This window comes from Pseudonaja textilis, chromosome 4 (genome assembly GCF_049901715.1).
Source record: "Pseudonaja textilis isolate UNSWEBS1 chromosome 4, rPseTex1.2, whole genome shotgun sequence".
In the NCBI taxonomy this organism is placed as follows: Eukaryota; Metazoa; Chordata; class Lepidosauria; order Squamata; family Elapidae; genus Pseudonaja; species Pseudonaja textilis.
In genome coordinates, this window is record NC_141993.1 from 57,844,239 (window position 1) to 57,871,824 (window position 27,586).

Genomic DNA, 27,586 nt, shown 5'->3' on the forward strand with positions numbered 1-27,586 from the left:
TTCCTAATATAAAGAGCTCAAGTGCTTTATAGCCAAGATCTAGAAAAGATCTTAAAAATCTTAGGCCAGTCAACTTAATGTCTGTTCAGATCAAATTGGTGGAAATGGTAATCAAATTAAAAAACCATGCACATAAAAAAAAAACATCTTGTTGAAGGAGTAACAAAATGAGTTAGCAAAAATAAATCTTGCCTTATCAGCTTCAAGAGATTTTTTACTATAAACCAGATTTTTTTACATAAAGAAAGTGGAAGAAGAAACTTCCAAAACACTAGCACCAGGCATTGTCATTGAATTAAGGCAGGGATGTCAAACTCGTAGCCCACGGGCCGGATGCATCATGCATTGGCCATGCCTACCCCCATTTTAGCGAAGGGGGGAAAAGTCACAATATGACACATGATGGCATTATGCCGTGAGTTTGACACCTCTAAATTAAGGTGTTTGGAAGATAGCTAGACACACAGACAGATGATAGATAGATAGATAGATAGATAGATAGATAGATAGATAGATAGACAGATAGACAGATAGATAGATGTGTTGTGCAGTATATTTCTGAACAGCTTATTATAGAATAAGAGTATTACCTTTGTTCAATCTATTCTGCTTTGTAACTAAGTTGGTTTATTAGTGCAATATACTATTTGATCTGCTCAATCACAGTTCTTGTCTTCCTATAACAACCAGTTTCAAAAAAGGAATTATTACTGCAGTGCCTCGCAGGCAGGTAACATTTATGGCAATTGATGTCTGAAAAGTGGCTTATTACTACAGGTAACTCTACTGATGATTTTATATTAGTAGAGAAATTCAATCTCTTGCTATAAATAAGTGATTTTTATCACATTTTCAAAGAGAAATTCCAGCCCTAAAGGTTACTAGATTTCATGTTTAGCACTTTATTCAGGAGGAGTTCCATCAGTGATAAGACAAAGTTGGTACTTTTCCATTTATCATTCCTTTTTATTAGGTTATCTTTCACACGTGCTGTATCCAATACTGTGCTGCAATGAAGTGAAAATTAGGTTTCTTTATGTAATTCAATTATTATTAAGCCTGTCTTCCAGATCACTTTCATAAATATGTGTTTTCAAATGTTTTGTCGAGGTACAGTATATAAGAGGAAACAAATTAAGCAACAAGGTATTAGGCTAACCTTGAATGTTATTTTATAGTAGAATGCTGCACATTCATGAAATTTAATTGTCTAAAGCAGGGTTATTTTCGAACTATAGAAGATGCATCTGCAGTCCTTTCCCTCACCTTTGCTCAACTACACATTTCTACAGTGTCATTATCTAAAGTGAGTATAATTGCTCAGTTGGTTACTAAATTACTAGATCATGCAACCCACATACATTCCTGAAAGTTATGGTAACTTCAGTTAAAAATAGCAGAATATAAAGACCAAACAAATATTACTGTAAATGTATTTATGGGAAAATAAATAAGCTTCCATCCAACAAACATTCTCTAGCAAATCTCAGTTTTCACCAATTTCCAGAAATTTATCAGATTAAGTATTAACCCAATATCAATGTGGAATCTTTCCATAAAATAGAGGCTGTCCTTGAAACCTACCACCAGTGCAGACTCACAGCAAGCACATTTGAGAGACTGAGCTAGTCGATATCAGATAGATAGATCACTGAATGATAGATCACTGAAGCAAATCTGCCTGCTTTGCCTGATTTTGGGTAAAAGTTGCTCTTTTTTATAAAAAATTCAATATTTATATAAATGTTTATATTTACATACAAGCAATGCCCAGCCAGTCACATGACCACTAAGCCACACCCACAAATTAGGCCATGCCCACAGAACCAGTTAGTGGTCCCTGGGATCTAAAATTATGAGTTTGGTGGTCCCTGAGGTCCAAAAGATTGGCGACCCCTGGTCTATAAGATCATAGTTGCCTTTTTTGAAGTTATTATTGGGGATCCCATCATTATGATGATTTTTGTATGGACGTATGCTGAGACAAAAGTCAATCATGTTAATTTGTATTCTGTAAATTGAATTCAAACTATTCCAGAAGATGAGATCAAGGCAGTTATTAAGTCTACTATTGTTGGTTACTAGTTGTTCCAGTCCCAGATTTGTTACAGCATTGTAGAAAGTTGCATGTATGGGTTCAGTCTTACATTCGTTTAGGGTCCAGTTAATGTGAGGTAGATTGAAGTCACCAAGAAAGATAAAAGCATGTGGGCAGGAACTTCTGGCTAGAAGTAAATGTCTATGCTTTTTAATGTATTTAAAAATGTGTTATACAAATCTACTTATTAATTGCCTATAAACAGTTGTCTAATAAGCCCCACTGCTCAGAGCCATCATAATTTCCTACAACACAATCCAGCAACTTTGGGAAACACAATACTTGCTCCCACATGAGCCATCATTTAATAAAAAGAGCATTTAGCATTGTGGAAATATAGATGCCAGTACCAAATGTTTTAAAGAATAGCCAGGCAAGGCATATGATTTATATGATGGATGCAAATTTACTGATTGGTTTTCATATCTAGTTTAATTTCACATGTGTCACATAGAGTGAAAAACACACAGATAGTCACTGAGTCAATTCCTGGTGACAATATGGACAAATCCTTGCAATTTTCATGTCAAGATTTCAGAAGTGGCTTGGCATTGCTTGCTTCCTATGGTTGAGAGTTGACTAGCCCAGATATATTTGGTCACTCTGATGAGGTTTCTGTCTAAGGCAGCCTTAGACAATTTCCCAATTTATAGCCTTGTGCTTTAATCATTACACAAAACTGGTTCATATTTACACATTCTACTATATCAAGAAGGTGTGGAGCTTTTCATGAGTAAAAATTTCATCAATGTCTTGTCTGATAAGATGCTAGTATTCTCTCTAATCTATCTTTTTACTCATCTAACTTATCTTATGTTTTTCACTACCAAGGATATTCATCTTTTCAATGATTATCTTTGTATCAGTTACAGAAAGTAAATTTTTGGTTTGGATTCTTTTAGTAGAGTGATAGGTTGGCTTTCAGTTTCTGCTTCTAGAATCATCTAACAATGGGATTTTTGTTCCATTATATACATTTTATGGTCCTGTTCCAGAAACAGCAGTTTAAAGCTAGATTCACATACAGGTCAAAATATCATTTGGTATTTTGTAGTTCAATGCATTTTAGGTACCCACATTTTCTTAGCATACCAGGAGTGATAAGATTTCCAATCACAGCTTTTAACTGCTTGATCCATTAGGGCAGGTCCTCAATAAATATTTTTCTGTGATCATTAAACTATTAGGGGCTTCTACCTCTCTAGTTTCCTAGGCAGCATTCCTTCCTTAATTCCTCAAGGTCACTTACAGATTCCATTACACAGAATTAGAGATGGGGGGGAAAGTGAAAGTGGGAGGAACTTCTGACTTCCTGCCAGTTTCCACATAGGCTTTCCTTGTTGGAAGCTGACAGGCAGCATTGGAAGTGCCAGTCATGTGATTGTGGTTGACCACAGCAGTGCAGCAGCACTATTTATTTTGTTAACCACCCAAGCCTAGTATGCCAAGGCAATATAAAAATACACAAAAGAAAAATCTTACAAGAAATAATATATGTGAAAGAAAAGAGGATAAAGTGTATTCGAAATGTGTGCTGTGTTTAGTTACAGTGGGTAGAAACCAGATAATATCTAAAATTATCTATTGCAATGTCCTACCTGTCAATGACTACTTCAGCTTCAACCACAACAATACATGAGCACACAATAGATACGAACTCAAGGTAAACCACACCAAACTTGATTGCAGGAAATATGACTTCAGCAACAGAGTGGTCAATGTCCAGAATGCACTACCTGACTGTGGTTTCTTCCCCAAACCCCAAAAACTTCAACCTTAGACTGTCTACTGTTGACCTCACCCCATTACTAAGAGTTCTATAAGGGGCGTGCATAAGTGCACCAACATGCCTATCCTCCCTGTCCTAATGTTCCATTTTATTCGATTATGTATTCATAATCATGTTTATACTTATACCTGTTATCAAATACATGCTTAACAAAATAAAATAAATAAATAATCAGATGGGAATTCCTAGCATTTCTTTTCATCTAGTGATTTTCTTGGCTTTTCACACACTGTCAGGTTTTTTTTATTTATTTCATCTAAAAGTGTGGCTTTGTTCTGGATTTGGACCAATGCAATTCAGTGCACACATTGACTTATGTAGCATTGCAACCAGTGGTTAAACCTGGAGGTTATTGAATTAGCTACAGTAATTATTCCAAAGTAAGGTAGGTTTCCAAAAAGTTTTTCTAAATGTTTCTGTCCTAACCTTCAGGTAAGATGATTAACTGCCAAAGGCATATTGCTATTAATATCATGAAATCAATGAAATGCTATTTATAAGTTACTATACAATTTATCATAATGTAATTGAATAATACATAGATTAACCATTCATTAACATAATGAAATCTATTTTAGCGTGACCAAAACCTAAGTTGCAGCGCGTGAGGCAGAAAATAAAAATTACATATGCAGGTGGTATGCAGATCCTGATAACCCAAACTATGTCACCAGTCTTAAGGATTTGCAGATTGGTATAAATTTCCTAGATGTGTCATTTGTAGTGTCATGTTTACATTTTTGTTTAAATCTCCATCATTATTTTCCTTGTCTATTTATTTTGAACATGTGTGCGGCAGTGGGATTCTTGATCTTTGGTTTATTTTCAATGCAACATATATCAGAGGGTGGGATTCTCTCCACATCCTGTCCTTTACAACATTTTATGGAATTATCGAATGAACACATAACACTTCTGCTATTAAAGGTAATATGATGATTAACAATAGAACCAACATTTAAAAAGAAAACAGTGCACAAGGTTTATCATCTTGTATCATCAAAACCATCTATAATTCAGCTCTCCTACATTTCTAGATAGCTGTCTTACACCATATGCGATGGTATGTTATTAGCAATTAAACAGCTAACTGTATAAAATGTAATTATGCAGGAAATATAACATTTTAAATACCTTATCTGGAATCATATAATTAAACTAAAATGGAAAATATTTTCAACAACCCCACCATTAGGAATTTGGGGTATGTGTGATAACAATGAAATATGAAAAAGGGCTAATTTCAATGAAAATAAATATTCACATTCTCCATTGGTTGCTCTCTTCATGGTAAATGTTCATTTAGCCAAATTTGATTGGTACGCAGAATTATGTCAGACAAAGATTTATCATGCAGGAATGTTATTGAATTTTCATTCTAACAATAAATATGGCAAAATAATGAAGGCTCTTCTATAGGATTGGATTGGAGAATGTTTGTTTACTATTTGGCATGGGAGAGGAAATGACAGCAAGCAATCAACATAAACAGTAGACTTTAATTGTTGGTGTCAAGCAGATATATTAAGACTCCAAATAAGAACCAAAGGATTCGCACTCCCAGGGAATCTGAATGCTACCAGTTTGCAAAAGGTTAAGTTTCTGACGATAAAATATTGGTATTAACCCAAGTATCAAATGGACAAATAATCACCTCAGCCTTAATCTTGCCACTCATAATCTTGTCATCCCTGTTTGATCAGCATAGTGCTGGTATAATGGAGACCACCACCTCTGATTTCAAAAGTATACAAAGCTATAAAAATGGCTCTGATTATTAAAAGTAATACCTATAGCCCTTTGGTAGAAGTTAATTTCTGTAATGCTCTAAGTTGTCTGAATTTCTTTTTTAAAAATTGTGTGCTAGATAAGATGGTTGTCTGTTATTTCTCTGTACTTGCCCCATAGATATTCCTATTTTATCCCACCTCCCCATTTAAGATTAATTTTTATACATAAATAAAATGCCACATTGTTTTACTGCTTTCAGTCTCTTTGTATTGTTTAATTGTAATTTAGAATAATTCTTCAAGGATGCTGAGTGAGTAAAACATTTTGATCAGTTTTATGCCAAACAGTCAGAATGGAGATAGGGCTGATTGCAAATATAGCTAGATTAAGGTTTCATCTCCTTAGGTAGCACTTGCAAATTATCTGAATAATACATGCTGACTCTCAGGTTATAGGTCTAATAATATGCATCCTTTCACAATCTGCCTGGAGTGATTTCTGAGGATCTGAGTGTTCTGTGGATAAATCACAAAGCAAATAATCATTTCGTATTATAAGTTTCGCCATAGGATATATTGGGTTTATTTTCTCTTGCTTCAATATATGGAGTAGTTGATATCATACTTACTTAGGGAAAAAAAATAGAAGACAAAAATATTTGGAGATCAGTAAAAGATTTAGAATTCCTTTATTATAAAATTAACAAAAATTGTTAATAGTCCAAGCAAATAAAAACTAATTCTGAGAAAAGCAATCAGCAAGTCTTGATTCTATTGTTTAAATTCTAAAGTCTTGCATCCATACTTAAGTTTTAACATTTAAATCTAATCTAATCCATCTTAAAAATGCATTTTATCCATGCTACCTATGAAGAAAGGGTGTCTCATTCCCAACATGAGGCATCTGTCAATAGATATGTGTCCATTTTGTATTTTGTTTGGTTTATATACTATAAGCTCTATACTATAACTACAAAATCTCTTTGCAATGTCTATACACATGGCGTACTTCACAGGGTTACCCAAAACTTTTTCTAATAGAAATAACGAGTTCTACAAAGCATGTTCTACAAAAGACCTAGCTCAACTATTAATATGATAGTGAAATGGGTGGCTTGTTTATTTAATAAATAATTAACACCCCCCCCCTGCCCCTATCTTTAGAAAAGGCCCTATGTGGAAATAAAGATTCTACCCTTAAGTGTTAGGTACCAGAAAATTCCACAACTGCTGATAGCAATGCACAAATACATGTTTGTTCTACCTAATCATCTCCTGATATAGGTGTCCCCATGGGTTTAACCCCACTAGTAATGACTGACTTTAGGGGGTGCTGCTCATTTCTGTTTCTTAAGTCGAAAGACATTTTCACAGTCATATGACTGTCATGACATTATTCCAAGCACAGAGCGTATGGCAAAACATGGAACACTGTTAACTTCCCACATGCTAATATCTACCTATTCATCTCCTGTTAGTCATAGCGATATTAAAACAGATATATAGACTTTTGAGGATATAGCACTTAACTCTCCTCCAAATGTTCTTTGAAAGATGATTTAGAGTAGCTTGCAACTATACACAGGCATCACCAAATACTTACACAGCAAAGGAGTCATGAGTAAGCGTAGGTTGCAGACAAGCCAATGCACTTCCCTCCCAAATGCCAACTGCGTGTGTGTGTCCGGAATGCTGATTGATTGATCTGACTTCCTGTTCTGTGCTCTGTTGTTTGAGTGCCCCGTCGCCAGAATGTTACATTTGCAGAAATATAAATGGAACGCTCATGCAACTGTCACCGAGACACACATTCCCTCCAGCATTACAGCACTGGAGAAGTCTGTTCAATCCTTGAGGTGCCACTCTTATGCTGCTCCACTCTTAGTCTTTTGCTTTGAACAAAGCTTCTGATCTCTAAAGTTAACTTGCTAGAACTTTGAGACGGTATTACTTCCTATCTGTTTAAGTTGTCTAGATTAATTTTGTAATTAAAAATATAAGAAAATCTATAAAGGATAATATTTATAGCTCAGGATTGAAATGAAGGGTCCTTGGTGCTCTCTGAGCTTGCTTGTTTTCTTGCAGATGTTCCATTACTCAGACAGTACTAGGCTTGAGTATTACTGGTACTAGTCTAGGACTAATGATGTTAGCTAGTTAGGGTAATGAAACATCTGCAAGAAAACAAGCAAGCCCAGAGAGCACCAAGGACCACTCATAAGAAAACCTGTGATGGACTTCTATAGGTGCAAAGTTGGATGATAAGGTAAAATGGATATTTCCACATACATAGGTAGAAATATAGAGTCTGCTTATATTACTGCTCAAAATGGAAAGATTTACACAAGAAAACATTTTCTTTTTATGAAAACGAATGAAAAGGAACAGATTTTTGCTAAAAACTATGTATGAACATGTCTAATGCTAGTAGCATTTGCAAAAAGTTATATGCAACTACAAACCCAATTTTTTCAGCTGGCAATAAAATAAATAGAATAAATAAATAAAATAAAAGGACCAGGGGAGTGTACCAATATCTGAGGGGCTGCCACAGAGAGGAGGGCGGGGGTCTCACGCTATTTTCCAAGCCACCTGAAGGCCAGACAAGGAATAGTGGATGGAAATTGATCAACGAGAATTCAACCTAAAAATAAGGAGAAATTTTCTGACAGTGGAACAGTTCCATTGTGTGGGCTTTTCTATGTTCATTAGGAAAATTAATTGTAAGCCAGAACGCTACACTGAATTATGGTGACAGAATCAAATAGAAGCATATATACTGAATGCATGATGCAGGAATAATTAAAATAAAAAAAATACTTCATTTTTTCATGTAAAAGGCAAATTTTATAGGAAACATTTACATCAATGGAATGGAAGTTGTCTTCGGAAGTTGTGGGAGCTTCATCACTGGAGGCTTTCAAGAAGAGATTGGACTGCCATTTGTGAGGAATGCGTAGGGTCTCCTGCTTGGGTGGGGAGGGGTTTGGACTAGATGACCTACAAGGTCCTTTCCAACTCTAATCTAATCTAAATTGGAATAAAATGGAGTATATAAAACTCTGAGAGTTCCCTAAAACAGATGTAAATGTTTCCTATAAAATTTGCCTTTTACATGAAAAAATGAAGTATTTTTTTTAATTTTAATTATTCCTGCATCATGCATTCAGTATATATGCTTCTATTTGATTCTGTCACCATAATTCAGTGTAGCATTCTGGCTTATGATTAATTTTCCTAATGAACATAGAAAAGCCCACACAAAATGTACATATCAAATCATCTGGGCCAGTGATTGCAACCAGTGGGCTAGGGACCACTGATGCTCTGCAAGAAAATTTTGGTGGTCCGCAGAAAAATGTTACCCCCGATGCACCCCCCAAAGCAATTAATCCAGGCTGCATGGGAACACAAGGCTGTGCCGCCCACATGGCCTGTGGGAACACAAGGCTTGCGTCACTTTCATTGCGAACAACACAATCTGGGCAAATAATTCTTGAAATGGTTTGCAAGAGGAATGATACGTGTATATTCAGAGAAACAGTACATGAATAATAAGTAATTTCTTAAAATTATATATTTGCTAGCACATAACAATAAGACAGGAAGAATTTATATAACTATTCTTTTTTCTGTTAAAATGTATTTGTGCTTAAATGAGATATGATCATAGAAATTTCTTCGGACAGTGCTGCCTCAATGGCCTTGAAACAAAGACGAGAACCGCCCTCTACAGCCAGCAATGTCTAGCAGAGTAAATTGTTATTGGAATTATCCCTGGATTGAAAACTGACTGATCTTACCTGTGAATGACTTTGGATTGCTTGTTTGGATTTTGCTTAAACTTTCTGGAAGTAAAAACCTACATTTACTGTACAGTGTATCTGTGTACTGTGTGTGTATTATTCAAATACTACTCTCTATACGTCTCCCTGTATGCGCTCATTCTCCTAACGGGGAATTACCTCAACAGAAAGTCACAGAATAAACCTTTACTTGATGGAGGAATAATTGAAGACAGAATGTAATGTTATACCATTCATGGAATTACTACTTTTCAAGTACAGGTTATGTTCTAGTGCTGAAGGGCAGGCTCTGAAAAGCTACAGATAACACCCAGCAGGCTGAGCCTAATGAAATACTCAATGTTTTCTTCCTCTAAGGCTAGTCCAAGACATTTTGTTGTCTGAGCTGAAGAATAAGAGAATATCCTCTTCCATTCCACATATGAAATTGAATAAGAAATCTTTTTTAACAATGATTGTGGGATATTCTTTCTATTGTAAAAAGTAACATGCTGATTTATTAAGTGAAGGAAGAGTGTATAGTTCCTAGGTATTTCTTCAAACTCTCATTTCTCATCATCTATCAGCTAAGTGTGTATGTGTGTGTGTGTGTGTTTATCCCTTTGTATGGCAGGACTTCTGGCCATATCACACATTGCTTTTGATTAAAAAACATAAACAACATTTGTAAGGTGGCATCAGATTGGAGATTTGGTTTTGTCAGCATATTCTGAGACTCAAGTCCCAGAATAAAAAGCAAAAGAAATGAGTTATAGGAGACATACTGTTTCTTTCTTTCTTTTTTACATGAATCAGCACAATCAACATTACCACTAGTAGCAACTGTCAAAAATTGCCTACCTTCTAAGGGAGAACAACTGGGGAGAGCTGCTACCCTGTCATTACTGACCTGTAACAACGCTTTCTCAAGTTGGACAAGAAAATATGCTTACATTAATGAAAAGCAATTTCTGTTAAATATAGTAGGTTGTTCTAGCTAATTTGGACTGACAGTGTCTACATATTAGTGCAATGTCATAATAATACAAACTTTAATATATTCAGTATCAAGGGACAGATCAAAGTTTTCAACAGATGGCTGCACACATCTCTCAGAGCTCAAGTGAATAACTTGACAGCACAAGTTCATGATGATTCTGACATGCCTACTGGTAGATCTTCTTTTGTTCAGAAAAAATACTTTCAGGAAAAAATCTGCAAGCTGTTTTAATAGTACCCCATATGGTTAGTGGAGGACATTTTGAAATCTTACTGCACTGTGCCATCATAAACAGGCTGAATACAAAATATAGCTATATTCTGGTGTTTCTCCACTAAAAGAGGTCACTTCAAATGATATGGAGGGCAAAATCTTTGGTACTACCTTAACAATACTGATGTAGGCATTCTTCAAAATTGTGTGAATGGTTATGTGACCAACCTTCACAAGTATAACAAATGGTCCTCAATGAAGATGTTTGTTTGTTTTTCATGTTTCTAGAATGCTCATCTAGTATGGAGTGAGATGTTTTCCCTCCAGTGTGCAGGTGTGTGGAAAGGATGAAGAGGAGGGCAAGAAGGGCCAGTAGAGAAGGCAAACAAGAAAAGCTTTTACAAAAGCCTTTTCAGTTCTCCAAACATAAATACTTACCTGATTAAAATGTTTCAACTTGTCAATTAAATGACCTATCTCTGGATCCAACCCTCTGACTATCAGCTCTGGATTATTTATTTGGGCTTTCAATCCATTTGTAACCACTCTGCTTGTATAACTGTAACAGAAAAAGAAAGGAAAGACTGATATTAATGAAATATATTTAACTATGGGAAAACAGAATGCTCAGACATGTCTTTTGATGGATTTTTGTTCCAGTGAAATAGGAGCTTTTTTAACAATCTAAGGGGGAAAGATTAAATGCCCTTCTGCCATTGAATAAATTATGTCTAATCCTTGGATCTAAATTTCAGCAGTACCTGAATCTGTAGGATGGTAATATCTTTCATATATCTATATTCATAAAACAGTTGTTTTGCTTTTAAAATTTAAAGTATTTTAAATAAATCAAAAGAAATAATGTTATCCAGTTGGTTGAACCCAATTTGTTGAAACTAAAACAGTTAATGGTTTGATTTGGGATTGTTTTTAAATAGCCCTTAGTTATTCATAAGTTTTATCTTCCAGAGAATATCATAGAAAAGAATAAACATTCTAAATTGCTGCATTGTTGTTTTATAAAATAACTTGTCAGATCTTCAATATTATGTTATGGTAAACTTGCACTCATCTATGATTTATTTATTGATATGTATATTAATGATTTAAAAACACAAAGGAAATCAACTAACTGTTTAGATATTAAGATCACAGAGAAAAATGAAGAAGGCACAATGTTTGCACACATTATTTCTACCTTCATTGTCCCAGTAAGCCTTGTCTAGCCCTGTCTAATTTCAATTTTCTTTCAGTAGTTGGACTCATCTGTTATGAACTTTACTTGAAGGCATCTTCCAAGTCTCATTGGACGGCACCATTTAAGGGAAAGAATCTGAATTGTACCTATCCTACCTAATCTGATAGAGCAGGCAAGGAAAGAACCTGCCTCAGCTTAAATCAGTCCATTTTTCTATCTACACCATAGTCAGCAATAGTCAGCAATTACTGGCAATCTCTCTCTAGAGTTTTGCACAATATATTTTCTCAACCTTACCTGGAAACTTTGCTTATAATCCATCTGCTTTATTGCTAAGATGTACCATCTCCTCACTCTAAAGTTAAACTAGAAAAAGTGATATATTGTAGATATTTCAAAAATTTAACATAGGGAAGTAAAATATTTCAAAGCATTATGAACAAAGCTCTTAGGAAGGGAAGCTTGCCTAAGTTTGTATTGAAAAAGCTTGCCTGTAAGAGAATCATACAGTACGGTTTGCAGTTTAATTTAACATGAAGCAGGAACTGATCAGACATTGATGAAAAAATGGTATGAGATATTGTGTTTACTGCAGCAGTGAAAATGAAGAGCACAAATAATTTCAAACAATAAAGAAAACTTATTTTTTAAAAGTTTAAACTTCACTGAAAAAGCAGTTTTAGTTCTAGTTAAGTTTACTCACATTGGTCTCAGGGCTACATTACCTGAAAATATTTCTACAGCAATATTAATTTTAACATTATTGAAACTATCAGATAACTTCAATCCTAGCAAATATGTCCTAGTTTCATGCTATAAATTGATTTTGCTGTCTATAATTTACCTTCATTTGATAAGATTGGTCAAAGTGTTCTTCTAATCCTTGCCATTTCACATACAAATAGTAATAGCACTTAGACTTATATACTGCTTTATAGTGCTTTACAACCCTCTCTAAGCAGTTTTACAGAGTCAGCATATTTTGCACAACACTCTAGCTCCTCATGCAAGTATTGTTATCTTTTTCTAATGTTGATCCAAAACAAGACTTGTGTGCCTTTAGTTTTGTGTAACACACAATAAAAGTTAAGAAGAAAAAAATTGAAAATAATGAAAATAACGAATTGGCTAGGGTGAAATTGTGAACTTTGGTACAGAATCTGCAGGTCTCTTGTATTTCCTACCTAGAAATGGAAACAAGGTAGAAATCTCCAACGCATGCATATCATAGATTGAAACACAAAGGACCATATAGGCTTACACTTGAGCATGTGTAAGTGTTGCAGAGTGGAACTAAATTTGTCTACCCTGAACTATATACTCAATATATACTGTACATAAATTCTGCTTGAAAATTTTTTCATATTCAGCTATTTTCTAAAATTGATATGAGGCTGAAATATCCTTTTTCAACTGGTCCATTTTTGTTTTCACCCCATAATAGCTTAGAATAATGATCAGAGCATTATAACAAGACCCAGAGATCTTTTTTTAAACAAATAAAAAATAATGTCCTTAATAGTTAGTGAATCATTTAAGAGGATTCACTAATTTTCCAAATCAATGAACTCATGAGAGATTTTTAATATTTGGTAATACAAATCCAAATTAATTATGCATCTTTGACTAGATCTGCATCAATGTTTGCATATTATTTAGGCAATACCATATTGAATGTCTCCATATAATTATTTTTGCCTGGCTGAACTAATTTCAAGGAGACCAGAATATTTTATATACTTTGTTTTACCAAGGTCATTTCTAACATTTTCCTCTGTCTGGTATAAAACAGAGTTTAGGCAGATTTCCCACGGAGCCATGCCACTCCCCAAGAATTACAAGAAATTTAATCAAATTGTAATTTTAAATGCAACAGAAAGAGAAAATTGTAAAAGTCATGACATCTAGCAATTATGTTAATTACAATTTTAACTAAATTTAAATCAAGGGTAAATGCAGACAGATCAGATTTAGTTTCTTTCTCAGTCCCACCTCCAGCTTTTTGGAGTTGCTGTCGCACTTGAAGACCAAGTATGGCTTGGAAAAAGTTATATAAAAGAATTTGCAAATAAATTTGTCTGCTGTAGAAAAAACTAAAACAAAACTAAATATTAGGGCTCTTAAAAGAAAGCAATATTAGAAAATCATCAGGAAAATATATCTACAGACATTTATAATTTGAAGGTACTGTATGGTCATTGCTAAACAGAGAGGCTGTTTGCTAAACATAATTTTTTAGAAGTCATTATTATACTGGTACTATATCTCTTGAGCCTTGACTTTGTTTAGTAATCTAGTTATTCATAAAAACTAGATATCAAATTATAACAGTTTACTCACATATAATCACTGGCAGGAATAGCTAACATCCAAGAAGACAGGCTCAAGATCCAGATGGATCTTGAAGACTAGAATTGGGACGTATCTAACAAAATGAAATTCAATGTAGAGAAAAGTCCTACACTTAGGCAAGAAAAACCAAAAGTACACATATAGACTGGGTGAAACCAGGCTCAATAATACTAACTGTGAGAAGGATCTTGGAGTCTTAGTGGACAACCAGCTAAATATGAGCCAGCAGTGTGCAGAAGCAGCCAAAAGATCTAATGTAATTCTAAATTGCATTAACAGAGGGTACAATCGAGATCAAATGAGGTACTAATACCACTCTATAAAGCCTTAGACCAGACCTAGAATACTGCATCCAGTTTTGGTCATCACATTATAAAACAGATGTTGAGACACTAGAAAAAGTACAGAGAAGAGCAACCAGGATGATTAGGGAACTGGAGACTAAAACATATGAAGAATGGTTACAGGTACTGGGCATAGCTAGTCTAGTGAAGAGAAGGACCAGGGGAGACATGATAGCAGTGTTCCAATCTTTGAGGGGCTGCCACAGAGAGGAGGGGTCAAGTTATTTTCTAAAGCACCTGTAGGCCAGAATAATGGATTGAAACTGAACAAGGAGAGATTTAACCTGGAAATAAGGATAAACTTTCTGACAGTGAGAACAATCAACCAATGGAAGAGCTTGCCCCCAGAAGTTGTGGGAGCATCATCACTTGAGACTTTCAAGAACAGATTGGACTGCCATTTGTCAGGAATGGTGTAGGGTATCCTGCTTGGGTGGGGGGGATTAGACTAGATGACCTACAAGGTCCCTTCCAACTCTGATTATCTGTTATTTTATCTGATCCATGTATTATAAAAATTTATTGCTAACAAATTGTCAACAATCTTTAATGCTATATAATTGTTAAAAATATTACTTGTTGTAGATTTAGTAGTCTTTGATTAATCATCATGTAACAATACCCTACTCTTACCTTCAACAAATAAGGATCAAGACTGGAGGGAGGCACAATTATTTTTCTTAGTTTTTCTAAGTTTTACTATTTTTTTTCAAAAATCAGTCCCTAATACATTGATTACAGGGAAAGCCTAGATAAATTGTAATTTTTATCCCTTACCAAGTTTGATTGTGAGCTGGGATAAACAAAAAGCAACCAAAAAAGTGACCTAAGCCCCCAAAAGTGAATTAAGTTCTTTATTTTTCACCCAAAAGCAATAAAACAAGCTATTAGATGGGTGACTGCAAAATCCGCTTCCATCCAGCATAACTTATATAAATTTTACAATTAGCCCCTTCTATAGAATACCACTCTTTGTCCAGGTAGCCATTTCTCATTTCAACAATATTTCATATATGGAAATTCCTTTCTTCCTTTGAAAGATCTCTATCTTTTCTGAGAATTGACTTATCTAAAGAGAAGCTATGTATGCCTTATCTCATTTCTCTGGGTAAGCTATTTTTAAGGCCTATAAATAGTGCAAAGTAAAAAAGGCAAGCAAAAATCTTAAAATAAAACAAGTTTCAAAGTCTTAATAAACATATGAATGCTCCAGCAAAATATTCCAACACTATAGCCTATAAAAGGTTCTTGCGGGTATTTTATAAAACTCTAAAAGTTATAACTGCTATTTCATCATGAACCAGAAGAATGTTGTTTGAGACAAGTTCGGCAGAGCAGCATTGTTTCCTTCATGCTGGGCACTCTTTCAAAGCCTACGAAAAAGGCTGTCCATCTTTTTCTCAACATATACAGACTCCCATACTTAAATCCCTTCAAGCTTTTTTTCATGTAGGTTCACCTATTGTCTGAAGAGACTCCTCTGGAATCTGGAATCTGAAGACTGTTACCCTGAAATATGTATAATTAAGGTCTTAGATAATAGCTTTAAAGTACTCATGGGAAAATAGTAAATGTAAGCAAAGTAAGGAAGATTGTATGTATGTATGTATGTATGTATGTATGTATGTATGTATGTATGTATTCAGCTTTGTTCGGGTATTTTCCCACGTCATTACAGTTGTGCTTTTAAAGTTGTAGCAACGTTTTGGCAGAATCTCATCTGCCTTCATCAGGCTTCTGTATTGTGAAGCCTGATGATGGCAGATGAAATTCTGCCGAAACGTTGCTATAACTTTAAAAGCACAATTATAATGACGTGGAAAAATACCCGAACAAAGCTGAATACCTGAAATTGTATTAGTCTGGCTACTTTTACAATAAACAGCTAAACTACCAAGCAAAGTTCGAACAAAAATACTTTTGGGAAAATAAGAGAAAAATCTTATATTCGCAGAATATATAATACATACATACACTGAGACAATGGGAGGGAGAGAGAGAGAGATTGTATTTGTGTGTGAGCATGTGTGCATGCATGTGTGTATAATTTATGATTATAAATAATCATTTAGAGGATCAATTTCCTGGAACAAATAAAATGGGAAACCATATTCTAAATACTTCTAATTGTCTTTTATGAAGAATTCAAATGATGTGTTAGAAACTCTGTATATCAGGTTGACAGAGTCTGCCAATTGTAATGGTATTTTGGCCTCCAGTGATTGTGGTGTGCACATCTGGTCCCATAGTAAAGAAACAGGAGCAAGGCCATTTTTTTTTCAATTTATCTCACCTCTTTATGGAGGCTTTGTTTTTTCAAAGGTTGAAATATAACTAGTAACAACTTTTTTAAAATGACTGGAAAAGTGTTGATCTATGAAAACAGATGCCGAAATGCCTTTAGTCTTTAAGAAGTTCCTGCTACAACAGAGTAATATTTCTATTTCTTTAGAAGAAAGCAAATAAGTCTGAAAGATTCATTTTGAAATTCGTACCAGACAGACACTAGTGGTATAAATTTCGTAGCTGTTAGCAAAGAATAAAACTGAAGTAAAATCCCATTACAACAGACTGATGGGTTTTCTTGGCAGAAAAATAGGAACGTTTCCAAATATTTTTATTTAGATGTTTTGGTTTCATAAAATTTATCTAAAAATGTAGACTATTTGTAAAAATGAAGGAAATATGGAGTAATTGGGTCATTTATAGAAAATGAATGCACTGAATTGAAAAAAAATATATGTGAAGAAATAGTACATGGATTAAAAGGAAAGGAAACACCAAGAAAACAGTGGTTGGATGGAGGTGATGAAATCAATTCCATTATATTTATCTTCATCCCTTATTTGCATGTAGACATTATAGAATATAATACTCTGTAGAACTATTGTATCGAGAAACAAAAATAACTTCTGTATCTTGCTCTCAAATTATCAGCAACTGAAATATGGTAAAATAAGATTAAACTAGTGAATGCCTGCCAAGTAAATGTAGGGATTAAAGGGGGAAAATAGTACTTTGAATTGGACCTGGAAGCAAACTGGCAACCAGTGTAACTCATAAAGCAGAAATATAATGTATGTGTTCTCAGGGGCACACATAACTGCCAGCGCTGTGGCATTTTGCACTAGTTGAAGCTTCCACACACTCTTCAAAGGCACAGCCTTTGGGTAAACACAGTCTCATGATTCAGGTGACATAGCATTGTGCTGGTTCTCTTCCTTCCTCAGTCAATACCTGTCTGTGTTGATCAGCACTGAGAGATCCCTTCCTTAGTCATTACTGATTGCTGAAGGGTTTGATGCACTCTCCTTTGGGGAAATCATCCATTGCCATGAGGCATGGTATCTTTAATATGCTGATGATGTTCAAGTATATCTTTCTATCCCTGGCAAATTAAGCAATGCTGTGGAAGTCAAGTCCTGGTGCTTCGAAGCTGTAAGGTCCGGATGGGAAAAAATAAGCTTCAACTGAACTACAGGAAGCCTGAATGGCACTGGGTTTTAGGGTTTCCAGACTCATGTCATACTACATGAAGTTTTGTAAAGGCCCCCCTGGTCTCTTCCTTCAGCTGGAATCATGAGTCTGGAAGGACAACCAGATTGTGAGCCAGGTCTGCCTGGGGCAGTGCCACCTAATCTGTACCAAAAATGGTACGGTCCAGTCCAGAATCTGGAAACCCTAAAACCTAATGCTATTCCACCCACTTTCAATCTCCAGAAGGATATCATGATTGATATTATCAAAAGCTGCCAAGAAATTAAGTACAATGGATAGATTACCCAATCTTGCTCCCACCAGAGATCATCCTTAAGTGCAACCAGTACTGTTCCTATCCCATGTATAAATCTGAATCCTGACTGAAAAGGGTTTAGATAATCTGTTTCATCCAGATCTACTAAGGTACCCCACAACCACCTTCTACACAAACTTCCTCAAAAAGGGAGGTTGAACATTGAATGAAAACTGCCCAGTATGGTAGGATCCAGAATGGCTTCTTGAGAAGGAGGTGAATCAATGGCTCCATGAGAGACAAAGAAACCATCCCCTTTCCCAAGGATGAATTAACCACCAGGAGCATCCAGTCACACGTCCTTTTCCAGGCAGCCTTAGTCAGCCAAGAGGGGCAGGGATTTAAGGAGGAGAAGCTCACAATCATAAGGGCACTGTCCACTTCTTCATATACAACAGTTTTAAATTATTCTCAGATAACAGGGCAAGCCTATGCAATTCTACTGGACCTGTACCAAAGCTGACATCTAACTGGGGATGAATTTGAGTGGTTTTTGTCTGACAGATGCCCCAAAATATTCTTCTGCTTATCCTTGAAAATGAATTTCTGGGTTCCCCTTACCCAAAAGGGCTTGGATCACCCAAAACATTTTTTCAAGAACAAAGAATGATATACAAGATTATTAAATCACCTGAATTTTCACCCATTAATATTTCAAGCTGTTTTAGGAGACAAGATTCATTATACAGGTTTTTTCCTCTGGCAATTATGCAGAGCTTCCTTCGATGACATGATTTTACTTCCTGCTATATAATGTTTTAGAACAGCAGCTGTTCTAAAGTACAAAATCATTGTTAGTTGAACAGATAAAAATCATACTCAAAATTGAGTAAACTAATCAAATTGATAATTTGAGTCTTGGACTTAATAGCAAACTATGATGTCCTAGGAATGAACAGAAAGCATCAAAATTAAAATGACCCTGTCTCATTTTAAATGACCCTGGACATCAGGAATATGAACTACTAAGATAATAGAATAAGTCAGCAATGACTTCAGCACTTGCACAATAATATGAACTTGGCCATCTAAAATCAGAAATCAAGCCAGCCGAGATACTATATAGTTTACTAGTGCAATCCTCATGAGATGGACCACAGCTCCATAATCCCTAGGGATTTTGAAAATGATACCTACCAGTACACTTGTGAGGCACAGATTGAGAAAAATGATGCCTTATACAATTTGAGCTTTAACATTTTAACATGTTTCCATAATTTTACCTTTTTTAAAGGCATCTAAATCTAATAAATTCTGGAATACGAACAAACAGAAATTACCAAAGCTCATCTCTTCCCCTAGCATGTGGTAAATGTAACATAGTCAATGGCATTTGTTCATCTCTAGGATATACTACTTTAGAAACACTTAAAATCCAGAGTCTATAGAAAGCATTATTTTCCAAAGCTTTGTAACTGGCTTATTTTTACCACCATATTTCCTTTTTAAAGGAAGGTCAAATAAATGAACACATATACTATGAAAAATCTGAAAAAGGAATGATTTAGGAAGTCAATTTATCAAGCCAACATTTTCCAATCTTTTTGCTGATATTGGTGAAGATCTATGGCTGATTATCATTGCCCTCCCTCATAGTTTAGGTTCTCCTTCTCATATTCCCGGGGTTATGGTTTCAGAGTTTGCTGTCATAGATATAACTTATGCCACAAATTTAACATTATGTATTCATTGCAAAACTAGACTGAGCAGATACCATTTAAAAAAAACTGAAAGCACTATACTGAAAACATTTTGCAATACTGAAAAAAGTCCTTTTGAAAATACATAAATGAAATTTGCTCATACTTAATTACCAGTATGTTTTTATATTGGTCTTCTTTTACAAGTACATCCCTTACCATAAAAGGATTACTTTTGGACTAAGAAAATAAATAATACAGAAGCAGAGCATCTGCTCTGCATTTTTTTAAAAAAAGGTCCAAAATCCCATTTCCAGCATTTTTGAAAGCTACTGTAGCAACTATTGGTCACACTGTTGGACTGGATAGATAGCTTTAATGCAGTACAAAGCAGTTTTTAGGCAATGCTTAAGTAATATAGTTAGAATTTTAGTAGGATTTTTTTAAATATTACTAAGCAGAAATGAATTCAACATTATTTCCTGAATTTTACAAAATTTATATTACATAAATACTTTTAGATTTAAGTTTAGGAAGTTGCAACATTCTGAACATATTATGTTAAACAATATAATATAGCATGCATAATTTCTGTCCCATTGAAATCATGCTCCTTTCTATGGAAAAAAGATACAGTTCAAGGCAAAGCATAAAAGATGCTAAATGAAAAATCAACATCTTCATAAACAGTTGATATTATTTTGTACTTGTCAAAAAATATGACTATGTTGTTTTTTGTCTTATGCAAATGCTATTTTGTGAAGATTTATATCAGATTATATCAGATTTGAAGTAAGATTAGATTTTATTTACTCAATATTTTTTCCCTCAACCATCTGTTATCGTCTCAAACTCAAGTCACCCAGAATATAGTTTATTCAAATTGTTGTTTTTGTGATTTTCAAGCACCAATGGAAAATATGCCATCCACTGCCAAATCTGCACAGTTCTTAGACGAAACAAGCTGAGAACTTTGGCAACAGTGATTTGCCCTTATGGTCTCAGACAAAATAATACAGAGGGATGTAATACAGGAGGGAAGGGATTTCTCAATATTTTCAGTTTGAGCTTGTCCATCAGGACCTTGGGAATACTTGCTGTTAGCTCTGCAACAAGTTGCGGCTTGAAGAAACAAGGCTTCCAACTGAGAAAATAAAATTATCCTAATGTATGTTATCAATAGCTCATTGTACGCTTCAGCAAATGCAGTAGATGAAATAGTCAATTGTGATACATATGCACCCTTGTCCAAATGCATGTAGTTATATATGCATGATATGAACATAAAATATAGCTCTATGTCCTATTCAGATATTGATTTGTAAAGTGGAATTAAACCCTGAAGAATGACAGATCTAGTAATGCAACCTAAGAAAGCTGAAGACACTTCCAGGCAGCAAAAGCAAAACAAGATAGCGATTCCATTTGCAAATACCGTACACAAAAATGTAATGTCTGAATAGGGACAATGGGGAAGTGTAATGTCTGAGACCATTTATGAATGAGCTTCTACCCCCTCATTTATGAAAGCCAAAACTAGGGATTTGTGCTTCAGAATTGTTTAAAATTCAGTGATGACCAACTAACCTATTCACTGACTGGCATTAGTATATCTCCTGAATAGAAGTGATGGTGAGGTGAATTTGTCATGACTGAGAAAGCAAGAATCTGATTTATGTTGCATATGTGACCTGCCTACTAGATAATACAGAATCCACAGTCCCATCCAAATGGGATTGATAGACTCAAGGCTGCTAATCCAAACAGCTCTTCACACAAAGATTAGCTAACTGACACAATTCATAACTACATAATGACTGCTACTGCAAAATCCTTTTAAGAAGTTTATAATATGCAAATCGTTTGGTTAAGAATTGGGAAAATAAATGAAATTTATAAACATAGAAGCAAATTACCTCTCAGAACTAGATACCGGGGACAAACAGCACAAGATGATCATCATGAGAGATGCTAAGTTCTGAACGATTAGACTATTTGTCCATCTAGCTCCAAATTACCTTATTAGCAACTCTGTGATATCCCATCATCTGGTCTCTAGTTCCTTTTATTGAAGATGTCAAATACTGAACATAAAGTACATTCATTGAAGAGACATTCTACCACTGAAGTTCATACATTGGTGCGTATATGAGTTTTTTATGACATCTTTCTTGATGCTTATGTGAACTTGTACCAGGGATGGGCTGCTACAGGTTCGCGCGGGTTTGGGTGAACCTGTTGCTAACATTATGGCTAGTTCACCTAACTGCCAAATTCCACCCCTGGCTGGTTCTGCCCCTCCTGCCCCACACCCCCAATCCCAGGAGTCCCCACACTGCCCATTTTAAATGAGAGGTAAGTACAGGGACTGTGCAAAGGCTTGGGGAGGGGAAAAGTGGGACTCTCAGAGGATCCAGAAGTCTGGAAATGGGCCTGTTTTTGGCCTCCAGACAGCCTCCAGAGCCAGGGGAAGCCATTTTTGTCATCCCAGAGACTCAAGGAAAGCCTCCAGAGCCTCGGGAAGGCAGAAACGGCCTCCCGCCATGGTGCAGGAGGCCAACTAGGCCACGCTTACCATGGCCGTGCCTATGCAGCAACAGGGCAGAGAACCCATTGCTGGAATTTGTGAAGCCCACCCTGGCTTGTACCCTATGATATCTCTCTAGCTACCATATGGCAGGTATAGTTTGATGGACTTTGCCTGACCAACAAGGCAATAGTTGTATTAGATGCATTCCTTCGGCCTGCAAATGAAATTGCAGTCAGCAAAAAAGACAGATTTCATTGGAGCTTTGAAAACAATAAGTAGTCGGCTTTTAAGCTGACATCCTAGGAATGCAGAGTATGCAGAATTGCATCATTATTCTTTAGATCATTTCTCATTAGGAGAACAAATTCCATTCTACCCATCCAAGTTCTCCATATGTTACAGGCTTCTTTGTTGGCTCTTGCACTGCCCATCACTGTAATTATTATCAAAATTTAATGGACTTCAGGTAGACACTGATATTCAGCAATATAATGATCTGTAATCTATTTTTCCAAAGAATACTAGATGAAACCTCAGTGAAAGGTTTCCTTTGAGTTTATGATGTAGATTTAAGAAGCTGCTTGGGGGGAATAGGAAAAAAAATCAATGTTTTTATTGGTTATATTTTGAATAGAGCATTATGCTGACAACATCAACAGACAAAATGAAAACCTATGAGAAATTTGCTGATATTTACATGAACCCAGCACAGAACCTAAGCATAGCAGATAATCAAATATATGGCTATCCTGTGTTATCTCTACGGAAAACAGGACAGTCAACCTAAACTTGTGTAAATAGAACAAATACAATATTTTGAGAGACACACAAATTGCATTACTGTGAATATTACACAAAAACATCATTTCAGTTATAAATCAAGCAAGTTAACTTGTTACTGTTGATGAGAAATGCATTTCTGTTCATTTTAGCCAGAAGGCCAAATCTCTGATATGCTTCAATTAGAGGATTCCAGGTCTGCCATTTGATTCCTGTAACACCTGCATGGAGACTCACTGCCCTTAGGAAACTTGATAAAAGTCCAAGTACCTGAGCTAATGGGGCTGAATCTAGGATGGTAGCTATATGCCAGCTCCTGCGATTAATGCATTAAGATTAAATACTGCACCAAAATAAGCCTGAAATTTCTCCCTCCCTAAGGCCTGTTTTCTGCACAATCAAGGGATGTATAAATGTGGGAGAAGATATTTTAAAAAGCAACATTTCAAATGAAGAACAGTGTTAATATTTTATTTGGGCAATATCTGGAGGAATACCGTATCAAGCCTCTTCATTGAGCATAATTAGCAAGCTCAAATGTATTTTTGCCATTAGAAGACTTAATTATATATAGTTGAATAAAAAGGGCAGAATGCTCCCTGAAATACAAGCAATATTCCAAGCTTGCCAAATGCTGCTGCAAATAAAACTCATCATGCTTAGCAAACAAACACACATACTCCCATCAGCCAAAGCTGTGGCTGACATCAGCATTAGCTACCACATCCAGTGGGTTTTCCACCGAACTACCATTTATTTCTTTTAAAAAAAAATTCTGAATTCTATCTAGTATACTTTTTGGCCAAAATTTTCAAAGTGTTTCTCATATGGGGAAAGATTTACCTTGCAGTAAGAATGGAGCACAAACCTGAAATGCTTTGGGCCTACTGCCCAGATCACCAGATCCTCCTCTCATTGGGTTCTATAAAGGAAATCAAGGTATGATGTTTCCATTGATCTTCTTAGATTGAGCAAGATGATATGATATGCTATATAGTATAATGCAGGTAATTCTTAGTATTTCCATTGCTAAGCAATGCAGTTATAAATACATACAATACACATATATATCTGAAATAGACACGGGTTTATCACATACACATATTACAATTTAAAATATCCCTTTTTTGAATGTGTATCTCTTTAAAATAAAGTAGCTCATGTTGCAGGCATTTTGAAGGACTCCCTTTTGCTACAATGAATTTCCTTCCAATGAGAATTAAAGACTCACATCTACACAATTGTTTTCACTAAAGGCTCAAAGTGTCCTATCTGTGATAAGCAGCAGTAATTAATCTCCCAGATATAGCATAGCACGAGGAGAAATGAAAAGTCTTTTATTGGCACTCTCATTATTTAATGATAATTAAACTCCAGAGTCCCATAACTGTCCCTAGTTTTTATTTTACAAATATCAGACGGAGACATTTTTCTTCCTACATCTGTCTTACAAATCTGTTGCCAAGCCCAAATTGAAATGGGGCACAAAAACACCCATAATCTGGACACATCTGAAAATATTAGCATTTATGTCCCAAATTTGCTGCCCTTCAGAACTACCTTGAATACAGATCATTTGTAGTCAAATCTATTTGGAAAACAACATATGGAGAAGACTGGGTTAAAAAGTCTTAAGTTGCTTAATTATTTCACTTATGATGACCCATGCATAATTCTACAAGGGCTTAGTTATGATCCCGCAGTCACTATTGAATATTTCAATTACAAAAGCAGTAAAACAATCTGTACTGCATTTAAAGTTTCAATTCTTAAAACATTTTATGATTTCCAGTGATGAATGTTAATTTATATTTAATACATATTTATATTTAACTATCTCACCTGATAGTTGAAAAATCTATCAGGCGAGACCTAGAAGAGATCAAATGTAAAGGTAAATTGCATCCCAGAGGTTAGATTTTGAAACAAAAACAGTTGACTTTAAGGGTTCATAAATAGTTCATAATAATTATTTGTTTAAGAAATATTTGCCCATTTCCACTCTTTGGATCTTTGTTTTTATTTATAGTTATATAAGCCAATCATCAGTGTAGGTAGACTTATGAATTACAACTCTCTCCAAACTGGTTCATCCATTTCTAGAGAAAAATTAAGACAATTTGTTTTATTTGGCCAGTATCAGAACTTCCTGTCATAGACTACCATATGGTATGAAATTTTTAAACTATATCGGGATAACTGTTACTGGCAGACTGTAATAAAATGGTATTATAAGATTAAGAGACTTGCAGCTGAAGAATTATTTGTGCTGCTACATGCTCTGATATAGAACCACTACTACAGTCACACTACAAATAAGAAAATAAAAAGAACTTTTAAAATGTGGATTTGTATCCTTGTTTATTTATATGAACCAATAAGGAACTTTCAATGCTCTTGGAATATTCTTCAGCTTTAATTCCCAATGGAAGAACTCATAGCATGGTGAATGTTTTCTGGAGTCCGCATCATACTTTTCAATGTGTGGACTCAGGACTCTTTATTTCTGCACAAGGGTTTAAATAAGTGCAAATATCCTGTAAATTAATTATTAAAAATAGTTCTGTACTTAAGAATTAGCTTATCCCTGAATTTCATACGTATCAATTCAAAAACAGGCCATTATTTATTTGTTTTAAATATGTTTTCAAAAAGTAGAAAAGATCACTCTTCTTCTACTAGTAGTTTCCCAGTTTCCTAGTCTCTCTGTGTGTGTATCTCGGTCTGTCTGTCTCTCTTCATTCTAACAGAGGCTTTTTCCAGGCATTCAATCATGGACAGACAGGAGATGGAAGACATTCTTGGATCAGAACTGAAAATGTGTCTTGTGGTAGTGCCTTTTTTACGTTCAGTCTTCTCAGATTGAATAGGGGAAGTGAGAACACCAACTCCGTATGCAGGGATGGAGAACTATGGACCTTTTATGACTTGTGGGCTTTGCCAGCTCAGGAATACTGGGAGTTGAAGTCCACAAGTCATAAAAGGGCCATAGTTCCTCATCTCTGCTCAATAGGATCAGGAGCCTTGTACAATCAGAATCAAGGGGTAAAAAGCCATTTTTCCAAGTTTTCCAAGATTAAATAGTGGGATACCAATTAAAGATGTCCAGAGGGGTTCATACATTGCACTAAGTTACACTTTAAACATTTCTGTGAATTAGCAAGAATGGGTGTGGTTTAGAACTTACTAAGTTATAACTGTGTGGCTCAGCTCACACGTTCTTCCCAGCCAAAAAGCGGCAAACAATTTGGTAGCTTAAAACAATATGGCCTCTCTAATTACAGATATTACTTAATATCATTGCAAACTAAGTGTGTGTAGGGGAATGGGTTACTGAGGCAGAAACCTGTGGTTATATCACAGGCTGACTTTAAAATCACTAAGCATGATGTCAACTGTATAGGATAAAGAAGCTATAACTTATATTCTTCACAATAGATGATTGTTCTTGATTTCTTTGCACTGTACTGGCTAATAAGCTGTTCATTCTTGTGTACCCATGAGGCTTCTGCCAAGTCCAGTAGAAAAGCTGAATTAAAGGGAAGCATCAGCAGATGAGTGATTAATGGATGAGCCCAGGTGTTAAGCCTGGCAGTGAGTCAGGCATTCCAATTTAAAAAACAAAATGAAATTGTACAAAGACTGACTGTCTTCCCACAGAAATCTTGCAGAAGAATAGAGTCATGGCACAGTTTGTTAATTTCATCCGTTAAAATAATTTTAACTGTGGACATGAGTTTTATGAGTGCCTTGGTGCTGAATTCATATCAAATATAATAATGCAAAAGCCCTGTTCTTAAAGGATAAAAACTTCATAATAGAATTGGTGCTGGAGGAAACATAGCTTCATATCAAGTATTCTCAAAAAATGGCAACCAAAGCAGATTTATGTTGACTTTTTCCATTTACTTACCTAGACATTCATAGCTTGCCATTCCAACTGCATTATTGTCCTTCATTCTTTATATTGCTATCAATGCTGGAGTAAATCTCTTCAAATTCCTGCCAGTTAATTGGTAGGTCACTCAAGGTGGATGATAATGTTTGCACTAAATGTCATTTTTAATAAAACAAAGGAATTCATTTTTTAAAAAGAATATTGTATAATTATTTCTTTAACTTTTAAGGCATTCTTGGCGTTTCTGAATGAGAGCAGTCCCATTTATGTTTGTAATATTCTATAGGAACAAAACTATTGTTACAATTAGTACAGAGTGATGTTGCATAATACTGAAATTAGGAAGAAAACAATATGATGCCCATCTGTTATGTTCTTGACTTTTTGCAAACTGAGTAAGCAGGTTGGGACTGATGGGAATTGTAGTACAAAACTT

At 35.2% G+C, this 27,586-nt stretch overlaps 1 protein-coding gene across 2 annotated transcripts in view; it reads right to left on the reverse strand.

Moving 5' to 3' along the window:
• Nucleotides 1-27,586, reverse strand: part of LOC113436827 (glypican-5-like) — a 358,073-nt gene that overhangs the window by 128,169 nt on the left and 202,318 nt on the right. For both annotated transcript variants that reach the window (XM_087933156.1, XM_026701472.2), the window contains one exon: nucleotides 11,054-11,174. In XM_087933156.1, coding sequence (XP_087789282.1) covers nucleotides 11,054-11,174 — 121 coding nt within the window. The remainder of the gene's footprint in view (nucleotides 1-11,053; nucleotides 11,175-27,586) is intronic.